The 15,087-nt window shown below is 39.3% G+C and overlaps 1 protein-coding gene across 15 annotated transcripts in view; it reads left to right on the top strand.

Annotated features, from left to right (window-relative positions):
• Positions 1-15,087, top strand: part of NCKAP5 (NCK associated protein 5) — a 986,396-nt gene that overhangs the window by 878,179 nt on the left and 93,130 nt on the right. For 14 of the 15 annotated variants that reach the window (XM_074399885.1, XM_074399884.1, XM_074399883.1 and 11 more), the window contains one exon: positions 4,313-4,388. The exons of the other annotated variant lie outside the window; for it this stretch is intronic. In XM_074399885.1, the coding sequence (XP_074255986.1) occupies positions 4,313-4,388 (76 nt within the window). The remainder of the gene's footprint in view (positions 1-4,312; positions 4,389-15,087) is intronic. 15 annotated transcript variants of the gene reach the window in all.

Raw genomic sequence — 15,087 nt, 5'->3', positions numbered from 1 at the left:
TGTAGACCACTTAGCTCTAATTTTGTGTAATTTAGACAAGGGCCATGTTACTTGGTACTTTTATTTAAATTATATAAAATCATTATAAAAATAGGGAACAGGTATCTCAGAAAGATTGCTTGGTATTAAGTGAATAAATCAGAAAGAGGTACACTATGCTTACTCCATGTTGTAAGTTCTTCCTTCCTGTGGATTTAGATAATTTTCTGAAATGAAAAGTTTCAAAGAAAGACATCTCTAGGTTCCTATTTAACTATCACTGGACAAAAATAAAAATCGTTAACAAAATTAATGAGATCCTATACCTTTATCATGAACCATTTTAATATGACCATTTTAGTATGGATATTTTAATTTAAATTATGGGTATTCTTCTCACCCAGTGTCACATAGTCTAAAAAAAAGATCATGTCTGCTAACAAAAAAGCATCAAATACTATCCCATTAAAATGGTACTGTGGTGATAAAATAGCAAAAAATAGTACAATAATTACACAAATTGTTATCATCTTATTAAGTTCCGCGAAATGTTATAATTTTAACATCCTTAATTGAACAGTTCTGTTCTAAATGGCATTTTGATGCTAATAAGAAGCATGCATATTTTGCCCTCTGCCTGCAAAGTTTCTAAATGACTAATTTTTCCAAAGGTTATGCCTTCCAGGAGTTTTCTCTCCCAGGATTATTTCCTGTCTCACTTAGATTCATTATGTTCTTTTCCTGTTCCAATGAGCTTTGACATCAAAATGTTGGTTTCTTGGGAAGCCGTTAGTGTTAGGGTGATTCAGAGAAGGAATACCTATAGAACTCCAAATGAAGGATGTTCTAAAAATTGGGCTTGATGAAATTATATCAATGGTGAATTATTTTCTCCCCTTTTCCTCCTGTATCTCTTGTAAGCACATTTGTTCTTGTCCTTCCTAGGAAGAGGGGTTAATAAAATAGGGGTGCAGTGATATGTAATTGTCACCTGTTATAGACTGGTGTTTGGAGTAGTTCCCGACTAGAACTTCAGAGCCCCAAAAGATGGACAAGGGTTAGGGATGAATCATTACAAGACACCCAAAGCACTGACAGCTAACTTAAACCAAAAACAGCCCATAGTTGCTGCTTGTGAGTAAGCTTCTATTTTTTATCAAATGGGACGTAACTGACATGAACTTGTTTCTGTTCCTGGGGCAGCAGGAATTACTGAGACATTTCTAAATTTCTAACCACTAGTCTTTTCTGAGCCAAATGCTTGCCAGACTTCCTGGTTTTTTTGTCCACTCCCGTTCTTTGCAGTGCTTTCCCACATGGAGGCTTTCCCACGTGGGCCTATTTTTGGCAAATTCTTGACCTGGCAAATGCCTCCCCTTACTCCCAGGAAAGCTCCCACAACTTTCCATCAACATCCAGCTCCTATGGGATCAAGAATGAAAATTAATTTAAATTTTATCCTATGAAAAATATAATTAGCAAGGGGAATCTGCTGCCAAAATAAATTATGTCCTTCATTTGCATAGGCAAATGGATGTTTTTAAATTATTCACCACTTTGCATTGAAGTCTATTTGTACGGATAATTAGAACTGACACATATGTCACTCTAAAGCACTCCCCCACTTTCCGTTTTCTTGCTGCTGCTTCATCCATCCCCTTCAATTTCACAATTTCCCCCTCCTGAGTCATCTGACCCTCGTGGGTCATCCAGCTCAGGAGAGCTGAAAGAGCCAAGGGCCTTATTCACCATCCCAGTTCCTCTTTTAAGTCCCAAGAGACCATGTTTAGCATTTGCTGTTAAGCACATAAAGCCCTGGAAAGGTTCTGGCAAGGGGCTGACAGGTAGAAGTGGGCAGTAGCTTTTGTTTTCTTTCTTAAATACAATAATTAGAGAAAGGAGGTGGAGAAGGACCACAGAAAGGGTAGGGAACAGTATGGAAGGGGAGCAGAAAATTACACACACACACACAGAGAATGTTTACTACTCTTATAATATAGTTTGTGGATACTTGGAATATTGCCTTCCAATCTAACTGGTAGACACTAAGTCAGACTAGTCTTTCTGAAGGTCGGGAAAGGAGAGCTGTAACAGGACAGGACACGCTGAAAAACTGAATTATGGCAATGGATAGGAATCAGGAGTGCCTATTCGACGACAGAAATTCTGTGTGACTTTGAATAGTTTATTCAAAAGAGACTCTGAAGTCTCTTTTCCTTTATCTGTAAATAAAAACTTTGTTCTAATTATTTGATTCTTTTGTTTAGAATTTCACAGGCTGACAGAGGTGATGATTTATTCACAGTCCAACAGGTTTCAAGGGCACCCCTGCAAGTTTAAAATGTGTAAATGTAGAAAAACCCAAAGGAAATACTATTTTACATTAACACATGGGGGAAATATGGAACACACTGTCATAAGAGGTGGTATGAAACTGAAAATATGATTTCCTTGTTGTTTCTATGAAGAAGGAGAAAAGGCTCCCAATGGACTATTAATGGAAACTAAGGTGTTTGGGGGCCTTTGGGTCAGCTCGTCACAAACAGATCCCTGAGCAAAGGGAACCTTAGAAGGCAAATAGGTAGTGCTTTGGTCTTCCTTGTACTCAGAGTGAGAGTGAGGTTCCTCTCTGCCATCTGTAAATATATACTGCTAGGAACATGGTCAGTTAATGAAGCTCTTTTTTCCTGCCTTCTTTCATTCTCTGACTTCTTCCTGTGGAGTTTCTAAACAACAGGGAAATGCCCACAGATTAGACAGCTGACAGGGAAAGAAACTGATGAAGCATGGCCTCTTGATACTGAACCCTTAACGATCTCTCCTTGGCAGGGTTGAGTTAGCCGTCTCCATACTGGCTTGAGTTTGCCATCTCTGACTATCAGCATGGTACAGATTAAGCACCAATTACATTCTAATATTGAAACTGCAGTCATAAAATGTAAATAATTGGTCTTATTCCATTAAGTATGAAAAATAGGAGGCAAAAGCAGAAAACTAAATCCAGCTCAAGGTCAGTATGCAGCCATATGACTTTCACATTGTGAGTATAAAATAATAATTTCTTGGCATTCAGCTAAGCCCTGCAGCAAATCCACTGACAATCTCTAATGTACGTGCCTAAGGAAGACACCCATTGCATCGCACATTATTATCATTGGCTGCTAGGTGACTGGCTGGAATGTATTTTAAAAGAGCTACATAGGGTCATTCCCCCAAGTTGTCTTGATATTCAGACCAAGTCTACACAGGCATATTCAAGCGGAAATTTGAGAATAACAAAGGTCCCCACGGTAAATACAAATCTGGAGTCAGATTTGCTGTGTTTAAATCCCAATGCCACCACTTCGACAATTACCTTCCCTGCTGCTCTGGGATGGGTCCCTATCTCTAAAATAAAGCTAACCGTAGTACCTGCTTCATAGCACTGTTGTAAGGATTTTAAGATCTTCTTTGCGAACAGCACCTGCCATGCAGTATGTAGGTGTTCACTGTTTTTATTGTGGTTGGGATTGCTGATGATACTCCTACTTATCTTGCTACTGGATTGGGAAGTAGGGGACCTGGGCTTTCATGCCAGTGTTGCCACTTACTACATTTGTGCCAACTTTAAGGAAACTTCCTGGACATCAGAATTCTCATCTGTAAAATACTGAGACTTCATTAAATTCTGTGTCAGTTCCGTTTGATGCTGCCCAATCAAGCGCCTGGGCCTTCCAACTGAAATATAAGGGGGAATGTTTTTGGCTTGAAAAAAATCTAGATAAATGACTCACTGCTCTAGTTCACTGATCATACATACATCATTGTCATCTCCTTTCATTATGGAAAGAATTTTTAAAAATCATCTTTTTAGTTACATTCCAGGAAAAAGCCAGGAGATCTAAGTATATTTAAAGTATATCTTTTTATTCTTATTAAAATCACTTGTAGTGGAAGTCACTGACTCTGGAGGAATTATACCTCCTTAGACTTTAATTTTTCCTAACTGCCCTGTGTTACTGATTTTATCAAGTAATAAAAAGCAAAGCTGTTATCTCTAAAATTTTGTGTAGAATTAGATACCCTGTAAATTCTCTCCTTCAGAGATTAGGTTATATGTCTGAAAATATGCTCTTATTAATTAAAACTTGTAACAAAGCCAAATGATGGAGTGGAGAAAAGTGGAATGAAAAATAGATATGTATATGTATGTGCACATACTCACACATGTGTATACATGCAAACACACATATGCCCACATATTTGTTAGAGAATGTGTCATTACTCTGAGGATTGCAAAATTATCTATTTAATAAAACAAATAAGAACTTGCAGCATTTTATTCTTCCTGCAGATAAAAGAGGGGAATGAAAACCTTCAAGAGGATGGAGATGCAGTTGCAGATTCTGTATTTCAGAGTCACATCATAGGTAAAAATTCACATCCTCATACATCTTTTACTGAGACTTTTTCCACATGTATCCTTCTTTCAGATATGGTACAGTCCTAGAGACCATGTCTCATGCCTTGCTCTTTCAAGACTGAGTCTTAAGTGTTCATACATGGTTGCCATTGTCTTCTTAGAAATTGGACACTACCGCCGGGCGCGGTGGCTCAAGCCTGTAATCCCAGCACTTTGGGAGGCCGAGGCGGGTGGATCACGAGGTCGAGAGATCGAGACCATCCTGGTCAACATGGTGAAACCCCGTCTCTACTAAAAATACAAAACATTAGCTGGGCATGGTGGCACGTGCCTGTAATCCCAGCTACTCAGGAGGCTGAGGCAGGAGAATTGCCTGAACCCAGGAGGCGGAGGTTGCGGTGAGCCGAGATCGCGCCATTGCACTCCAGCCTGGGTAACAAGAGCGAAACTCCGTCTCAAAAAAAAAAAAAAGAAAAGAAATTGGACACTACCATAAAATAAGTGGGTCAAAGCAGCACCTGTGAGGAAAACATAGGTATTTGCAAAGGAATGCAAAGCAAACTGATGAGAAGTGAGTACTTGTCAATATGAAATGAAAGTGATACTGAGTAATCCAGTTTCTATAATTGTCTCAAGAACACCTAGTGCAAATACATATCTATTGTTTAGAGGTGTGGGTGGTGGCTTTCTTAAATGAAATATTTTATAAATTGAATGTTTTACACATAGTACCAAATATAGAATAAAAAAATATGGCTTGCCAAAACTCTCAACTCACTTTTTTCATCATTTCTGTTAAAACTCAGAATATAGATAGTCCTGTCTCTGAAATAAGTTCAGCTTGTCAGCATGTCTTAAAATTGTGCCCAGCCCTGAAGAAACTCAAGTTCCCAGCATGCAGGAACTTTGCTGACCTCTTTTCAGCAGCTGGGAGGTAACCAGTGATGGAGGAGTTGCCTTTGATTACCATCCTCCTCAAGAGATAGAAGAAGTGACACCTTTAATTGCTCCAGGCCACCTTGACCACTTGAAGAATTGGTTGTCCCTCAGGCACTAAATATAGCCATGAATGTGAGCATGCTGATTATTTAGCTTTACATGAGGCAGCGAGGCATCATGGAATCATTTCTGTAAGTCACATTTGGGTGTAGGAGATAGTATTGAATACCGTGTTCCAGGACATGACGGCCCACAGATTGCCAGTGTCTGGGAGAATCAGCATCCATTGCTCCTCTGCTTTCGCTTGGAGCACCTTTAGCTGCCCACTCTCAGGATTCCACCACTTGGCGCCATGATGGCACACTCTGTGGCTGATTATTAGCATACTCAGAGGTCTTGTGCAAACTGTAATTTATAGTTTGTCTGAGAGGGTTGTTGTACCCCCATGGCTTAATGAGACTGGCATGCCATTATTATTCTTTTCATTTGTAATTGGGAACACAAAAGTCTTAACAAATAGCTGAAAGAGTGTGGTCTGAAATAAGATTATTATTCCAAAAAGACATCCTTTATTATAGTTGTCAATGTAAAATGCTTAAATTGGTATCAGTTCTGCATAGTTAGCCAATATTTGAGTTAAATATTGTTTAACAGCCTTCAAACATGACGTTGTGCTAAGCCTGCTGAGTCATCATTTTTCCATAATGAGGTGTTCTTGGGCCTGTAAAATAATAAATATAAAGTCACAAGCTGATGTTTTCTAAAAGAACTACAGGAATCCCTTAAAATATTTTTTCATAGGTAGCAATTCTTTATATCCGTGGTATTTGATGTGGTAGCCACTGGCCACATGTAGCTGTTTCAATTTAAATTAATAAAGCAAGATATAATTAAAAATTTACTCCCTCAATAACACTAGCCATATTTTGAGTGTTCAGTGCTCCTGTATTCTGTACAGTCACAGCCTGCTTGATGACAGAAATATGTTCTGAGAAATGTCGTTCAGCAATTTCAACTTTGTGGGAATATCATAAAGTGTACTTACACAAACCTAGGTATAGCCTCCTGCATAGCTAGTCTATATTGTATAGCTGTTGCTCCTAGACTGCAACCCTGTACAGCATGTTATTGTACTGAATATTGCAGGCAATCAAAAAGTATTTGTGTATCTACCCATAGCTAAACATAGAAAAGATAAGGTTAAAGTAATACTAGTGTCAAAGATAAAAGGCAATACACCTGTATGGGGCACTTAAGGAACTGGAGGTTGTTCTGGGTGGGTTAGTGAGTGGTGAGTGAATGTGAAGTCCCAGGACATCACCATATGCTACTGTAGACTTCATAAACACTGTACACTTAGGCCACACTAAATTTATTGAAAATTTTTTTTCAATAATAAATTAACTTTACCTGTCATTTTTTTACTTTATAAACTTAAATTATTTTTTAACATTTTGACTCTGTGATCATACTTAGCTTAAAACAAACACATTGTACAGCTGTACAAAAATATAGACTTTCTTTATATCCTTAAGTTTTTTTCTATTAAATTTTATTTTTTTACATTTTAATTTTTTTGTTAAAAACTAAAACACAAACACACATATTAGCTAGGCCTCTGCAGGGTCAGAATCATCAATATCACTATCTTCCACCTCCACATCTTCTCCTACTGGAAGATCTTCAGAAGCAATAACACACATAGGACTGTCATATCCTGTGATAACAATGTCTTCTGGTTACCTCCTGAAGAATTTGCCTAGGGCTGTTTTACAGTTAACTCTTTTTTTTTTTTTAAATAAATGGGAGGAGTACAGTCTAAACAGCAGAAAGTATAGTATGGTAGTAAATACATAAACCAATAATAGTTGCTTATTATCATTATCAAATATTCTCTACTCTACATCATTGTATGTGCTAGATTTTTATAAGACTGTCAGCACATAGGTTTTTATACACCAGCATCACCACAAACATATGGGTAATGGGTTACGCCATGACTACGTAAAATGCTTAAATTGTTCAACTACGACGTCACTAGGGAATAGGAATTTTTCAGCTTCATTATAATCTTAAGGAGCCATCATCATGTACGCAGTCCATTGCTGACCAAAACATCATTTTGCGGTACATGAATGTATGTTCTTTACCGTAAATAGATCACATATATTCCTTCATCACACAAACGTGTGTTCTATGTGAATATTTTCTTCATCAGTGTTCTGTTGGATACTGCTGTGTTAGATTACTCTGATGGAAGTACACTGAACCATGCAGATAGCAGGAACCATGTTTTTGATAGATAATTGACTTGGTATTCAGATCATTGCAGATGTATCTCTTCAAAGTGGTAGAGAACTGTATGAATATGCTACTACTGACCAAAAATAAATGACAATGAAAGAGCCTGACAATCCATTACATAAATAATAAAGTCAGTCATTTTACAGAATTAAAGGACTGGAGGAAGGCAAACATGAAAGAGGTGTGTAGCAGCTCAACAATGTTATCAAAAGCCCTGGCTCATTGTAACTATTTACTTGGCCATGATGACCACGCTAGCTTTTTGTCCTCATGTTTGTGGACTTTGGTTGCAAATTGACTCCCACCACTCTAGTCATTTATATTTAAGACAAAAGTATACGGAAGAGTTCCCCCATAGACTCCATCTTAGGGATCATTGGTGAGAAACAGATCATACAGCCAATTCTAGCTGCAAAGGATGCTGGGAAAGTTAACATCTTGTTTTCCAGCCTTTGTTGCATGAAGTAGCAGGGAGAAGAGGGTTGAGCCTGTCTCCCAGGCTAACCAGTCAGTAGGCTCCCCACAGATCTTCTAAAAAGTCCCTCCATGGTTTTTTGGGGGGGCAGAGTCTCTTGTTGCCTAGGTTGAAGTGCAGAGAGGCAACCTCGACTCACTGCAACATCTGCCTCCTAGGCTCAAGCTTCTCCTGCTTCAGGCTCCTGAGTTGCTGGGACTACAGGCACCCACCACCGTGCCTAGCTAATTTTTGTGCTTTTTTTTAGTAGAGACAGGGTTTTGCCACATTAGTCAGGCTAGTCTTGAACTCCTGACCTCAGGTGATCTGCCCACCTCGGCCTCCCAAAGTGCTGGGATTACAGGCATGAGCCACCACACCTGGCCAAAGTCCCTCCATTTTAAGACTGTATGAGACTCCGCAAAGTCAAATGATTGTTTTTCTTAATTCCTCAAGAATGGCTGAGAATATATATTTTTTACACCCTGATAATACTATTGTTCTTCATGTTGTCTAACCTAAGTGTTGTCACGTATTCTTGGAATATTTTATAACCATAGTATGTTTCTAATAACAGCAACTGTGCAAATCTAATATTAACTAATGTCTTTGACAAAGAACAATCAAGAAAATTGTCAATCTGAATGTTTGCACTTCTGTGATTAAGGGTAATCACGTTAGTTTAATCAAAATGTTATGAGTTGATTACAAGGTAAGACATTGTTAACTTGGCCGGGCACAGTAACTGATCTCTGTAATCCCAGCATTTGGGGATGCCAAGGCAGCAGAACTGCTTGAGCTCAGGACTTCAAGACCAACCTGAGCAACATAGTGAGATCCCATCTCTACAAAAACTATTTTAAAAGTTAGTTAGGCTTGGTGGCAGGTGCCTATAGTCTCAGCTACTAGGGAGACTGAGGCAGGAGAACTGCTTGAGCCTGGGTGGTCAAGGGTGTGGTGAGTTATGATCATGCCACTGCAACCCAGCCCAGGTGACAGAGCAAGACTGATCCTTTAAAAAAGAAAAAAAAAAAAAAAGACATTGTTAACTAAACCTGCTCTATATTGAAATTCAAGATTCATGCTTAAGTAAAATAAAGCAACTACATTTTTTTCTTTAAAATTGCCCTCATAAATGTTAGACTAAACAAAGCAAATGGGTAGCCTAGCCTAATAGAAGTATTAACACCAATGATCACAACTACTATATTTCTAATTATTCTTTCCTGCTTTCTAACTTTTACCTGCTATCATACATGTACCCTATATATTACACTAATTGTCTATCAGAGTTAACAATTAGTAGGAATTCAAATATCGTTCATTGTCTTATGTTGAAAACATCAGCCAGTGATAATTTAAAATAATTCCCTAAAAGGAAACAGGGGATTTGGAAAATCTTACAAAGAGGGGAAAATGTCCTTTGAGGAAATTGGGGAAGAATATTATTGAAGCAAAAACCCAATAGAAGTCACAAAAAAATTGAATTCTGTTGGGATGTATGGTAGGTGTTCATGAAGTGAAAGACACATGTTATTTTCCCCAAACTTAAAAGAGTTGAAAAGAACAATCTTCCCAGTAGTCTAATGGGCATAGGCCACAGTACCCCATGGTTGAATGAGATCTATTTACCCTCCCCCATTGTCTGGGTATGCTCCCAGCCTCTTCTGCAGGAACCAGAAGGGTTCCTACCACCAGAGTGTAGCATGGCAGAGGACATGGTGTAATCCTGATGCTCTAACTTGCCTTGGATAGCCCTAGAGAGGTGCCCAGGAGGTGCTCTCTTTCCTACTCCGGAAAGTGATAATGCTTCCAAAGCATCCTGCCACCCCAATCTATTGTTTTTCCTTCATTCTTCCACAGAGGGGGCTCTCCTGCCTGCGCTCAAGTATCACGCAGGACAACAGGTGCTCAGTAAATACCTTTGAGTAACTTAACAGCATCAACTCGTATAGTTCCATTTTTCCAGGGTGTTTCATTTCTCTATTCCTTATCTTTTCCTAGAATTTAGCTAGCTAATGTGGTAAACTAACTCACATCCGTGTAGTAACAGATTATACAGATACCTTTTTCAGCCATATATTTGTACTGTAACAAGAACTCAGGCAAAGTTTTTTTTTTTTTTTTTTTTTTTTTTGAGATGGAGTTTCGCTCTTGTTACCCAGGCTGGAGTGCAATGGCACGATCTCGGCCCACCGCAACCTCCGCCTCCTGGGTTCAGGCAATTCTCCTGCCTCAGCCTCCTGAGTAGCTGGGATTATAGGCACGCGCCACCATGCCCAGCTCTTTTTTATTTATTTATTTATTTTTTTTGTATTTTTAGTAGAGACAGGGTTTCACCATGTTGACCAGGACAGTCTTGATCTCTTGACCTCGTGATCCACCCACCTCGGCCTCCCAAAGTGCTGGGATTACAGGCGTGTGCCACCGCGCCTGGCCAGGCAGTTTTATCCATCGTTAAGAAGAACTCTTGGGACCTATAAGTTTGGGGCACTTGGTACTGGATTTAAGCAAATTTGGGTTGAGGAAGAAAGGACAGGATCAAGCCTACTTCAGTGAATTGCAGAAGAATCATTGCCAGGGGAAAAAAAGAGTTGTTTTGTGGTAGAACCGTGCTTTTGAAAAGTAGCCTGCATTAAGGCTAAGAATTGAGAAAAAGCTATGTTAAGCCAAATAGGAGAGGTTTGGAGCATCATGTATATGGCCATTTTGTAACACAGACATTGTTCTTATAAGCTTTTATCATCCAACCTAAATCATCTAATCCACAATAGTAATGTGCCCATCTGCAGTTAGGTAGAGACAGAAAAAATAAAACAGTCATATGATATACAGTTGTTATTATCAAGGAATCTCTATACTACATTCAAATGAAGGTCAGAAAATACAGTAACTTCTTCACATAGCAGAGGAGAGAATGCCTGGCCTGATGCCAGAATGTTAATGGCTATGGTTGTTTCTTTGGTCAGGAAAGAGGGGAAGATTTCACAGGCTTGAATCAAGTGCTTCGCTTACATAAAGCACCAGGATCTAGGTGCTTATCAAAATGAAGGGAACTCTGGGACCTACTTTATTGTATCAAAGTTTAATAGAACATGTTTACCAATAGTTATTCATATGTAAATTTTATCATTTGAATTCTCCAAACCGCGTTGATTTTTAAATCTAAGACGGGATTTCTCTAACCATTAGTACCAGTAGAATTAGGTTTAGATGGGAGTAGAAGAAACTCTATAAAGTGCAATGATTTAAATAAGAATAGAAATTTCTTGCTGTCACACATTAAGGCCCAGAGGGAGGTGTTCCAGGCTAATAGAGCAATGCTAGACTCTCTTGTCTTGTCCTTCTGTCTCATATGGTTTCCATTCCTCATGATTTTCATTCCCAAAGTCACTTCGTGGTCTAAGATGATTGTTGAAAAACCACCCCTTATTCCACTTATGTCCACTTTCCAAAAAGCGGAAGGATGATGAAGGACATGGCTTATCCTTTTAAGACCTCTTGCCAGCAGTTGCCCCCTCCTTTTTGCTGACATCCCATTGGCCAGTACTTGTTCACACAGGATGGGAAACGTTATTCAAGGAAAGAAGCCATATATTCAGCAAAAAATAGAGATTCTCTTAACTCTGAAACAAAAAGTTAATGGGTATTAGAGACATCTAGCCTCTCAGCCTGCAGCCAGCCCCCTACCAAGGTTATCACCTTGTAACTTCACTTGAGCTGTGCTGAGAGCACATGCAAATTCTTACTATCATTTAAGAAATCATAGGAGAAGCCGGGCGTGGTGGCTCACATTTGTAATCCCAGTACTTTGGGAGGCTAAGGCAGGTGAATCACAAGGTCAAGAGATCGAGATCATCCTGGCCACCCCGTCTCTACTAAAAATACAAAAATTAGCTAGGCATGGTGGCGCATGCCTGTAGTCTCAGCTACTTGGGAGGCTGAGGCAGGAGAATCACTTGAACCCAGGAGGCGGAGGTTTCAGTGAGCCGAGATCACACCACTGCACTCAAGCCTGGGGACAGAGTGAAACTCTGTCTCACAAAAAAAAAAAAAAAAAAACTTATAGAGAAACAAATTTAGAAAGTTGTTAAGAAAGATGTAATTGAATTCAATGATTTATGCATAGTTCCTATTTTGCATAATTTAAACTATCATTGCTCTCTATTTGTGCAGATAACCTTGAGTAACTTTTTGGAAAACATGTTGAACTTGGATTAATTTGCATCACCATATATGTGAATAAATACATAGTTGGTCACCAACAAAGTATGTAGATGTTCAAACAAATATTTTGTGGAACACAATGCATCTAAAATTAACTTTTTCCCTAAAATTAAATATGACATTAGGGCTTCTAGTACTGTAGCTGCTGGTCAATTAAAGTCCTTGATAATTATCTGTCTCATTTCAAGAATATTACCAATTTGTCCCCCCAAGAAGATATGAAGAAAGTTTAGAAGTTTGGCATAGAGGAAATGGCATTCTTATTTAAAATAAAATTAAAGTATATCTTAGAAAGTTGACCAGATAGTCACAGCTTTTTGAGCAGAAGGCTGCTGAAGTCAAGTGTCACATTGTCAATAGTGTGCTAACACACTTAGGCTTAATTGTTGGCAGGAAGAGCTATTGATAATCAAAACAAAATGTGAGTGGGAAGTGCAAATGTTCTCAATAACTTTGATAGATATTATTCTATTGAATACTATCAGACTGGCACCAAACTACTTAGATAATCATGCCTATGGATGGGGGAATAGTATGGTGTGTTTTTTTATGTTTCAGATCCTGTAGTAATACTTGCCAAAATTAATTTACTTCTGCATTTTCAGACATACAAAATATCATTTAACAGGTACTGTAGACTAGTATCTTGGGCAAGGAAAAGTCCACTGTGGCTGCACTGAGTTCACCCACTTATAACTAACGACAAGTGATAAACTCCGAAGGGAGAGTTTTGCATCCAGCAAAGGCAGCCTAAAATGTAAACTCTGCTTGTCATGAAGTTAGACCCATGAAAACAGGACCATGTGATATCTTCTGACCAAGGACTGAAAATAATAATATTCATATGCATTCATTGAGTACCTACTACACACCAAGCCCTGTGCTTATAACATTACATGTCATCCTCCATGTTTTTCGTCCCCTCCTGGCTGGTTCTCTGGTTTTACTGTCAGCTTGCTCCTTGTGAGTGCTTTTTTCTCACAAACAGAGACAGTCACCAAATAAAGCTTCAGTGGAAGTTTCTGTATTTGTGAGCATACCAAATCCTACTCTATGACCCCTTTCCTCTATTTTTTCACTAGAGAGAGGATTATGGACTTACAGTGTTAAAAAAATGTCTTTTTTACTCTTGTAAAATATTTACTCCTATAGATTCCATGAGGGAGCTAAGTTCTATTTAGTTCAACAAGCGTATATTGAGCATTTTCTGCAAACCACGCCCTGTACCAGCTGTAGGGTATACAAAGAGGAATAAGACACAGTATCTGCCCTCTGTGAACTCCAGTTTAGCAAGGAGGCAGAGAAGCAAATAGATAATTCAAATGCATTGTGATCACTGATAAGAGAGAGGTGTGCTCTACATACATCTGATGGCACAGATCAGGGTACACAGCCCCACTTTAGTGGAACTGAGAGCATTGGTTTTTGTCTGTCTGAAAAAGGCAAGAGTTGAGTGAGTAATATATTGAAGTTTAAGAGCATTTGCCATTTAGTCCAATGGTTCCCAAACTTTGCCACACATGAGAATCACCTGGGGAGCCTCTAAAAATACTGACACCAAAATCATACCCCATATTAATTAAGTCACAGTGTTTGGGGATGGGAGCCCAGCATTTGTAGTTCTTAAAGATCTGCAGGTGACTCTGATATGCAGCAGAGCCCTGGAGGGTAGGATTTCATCAGAAAAGGAAAGATGTCCTTGAAGTCAAGAGAAACCACATGAGCAAAGGTCTAGAGATAGGAAGGTGCATGGCACACTGGAGGGTAGAGGAGTCCGCAAGGGATAGGTTTAGCTAGGGCACAGGATGAGGCACAGATACAGTTGGATTTGTAGGATGGGACCAGATGGTGGAGACCTTGAAAGCCGAGCTTAGATATTTGAACTTAGCCCGACAGACAACATAATAGACTATGGAGATTTTCAAAAGAAGACCTATATGTTAAGGCATTACTGTTGATCTCTATGATGCTCAGATTTAGACTTTTGCAATAAAATGATACTTCATTTTCTCTCACTTGCCATTGAGCCAACCAAACTCACCAATCACCTTCCTCCTCACGAAACTCTTCCCTGATCAGTGGTGTACTGTCATAAACAGAATCATATATTCATGTGAAAGGATGGACAACCAAGAATATTTAAGGATTTCCAAAGGGCTACCTACCCGCCAGAAAAAGAGCTCTCATGCCAGCCTACCAGAATATGTCAGAATTTCCCACCCATTGGCAATTCCTTTGAATGAAAGCCCTCAGTGGCTTGTGATTACACAGGTGGTCTCTGGAAAGGCACACAGTAAGCATCACTGGCTGATAGCAGCACTGTGTTTCTCACATTAGCACCCCAAACCCTAAAAGAATGAGCCATGGGGCTGGTACCTTTTCCTGCCATGGAACTGAGAAGTGCAAGAAGGAAGGGTTTGATGTTCAAGAAAGAGGAGAGTGGTATGCCACAGATTGGGAAGCCAAGCTGCCAGGGCCAGAGGCAGACTTGCAGACCTACGAGATGGCATGACTTAACCAGGTACCTGAAGGGGCAAGGCCCCATTGAACAGGTAACAGTGAGACATATTAATTAAAAGGTTCGCCCTTTCCCTGGCCATTTACAAGGCCCATTGCTCTAAAGTACAAGGTTGGGGAAACTGAACTAGCTATACAGAGACCCAATTTTTTACAGTTCCTTCAACTTCCCAAAAGACAGTTAAGCCACTTAAAGTAAGTATAAGCCTGTGTTTCTAACTTAAGGCATAGTAAGGAATAGGTGAGGGTCGAACCAAAGTCAGAC

The sequence above is a fragment of the Saimiri boliviensis genome, chromosome 5 (assembly GCF_048565385.1).
Source record: "Saimiri boliviensis isolate mSaiBol1 chromosome 5, mSaiBol1.pri, whole genome shotgun sequence".
NCBI classification, from domain to species: domain Eukaryota; kingdom Metazoa; phylum Chordata; class Mammalia; order Primates; family Cebidae; genus Saimiri; species Saimiri boliviensis.
Note: the sequence above shows the minus strand (reverse complement) of the source record. Positions and strands in the feature narration are given on the sequence as shown.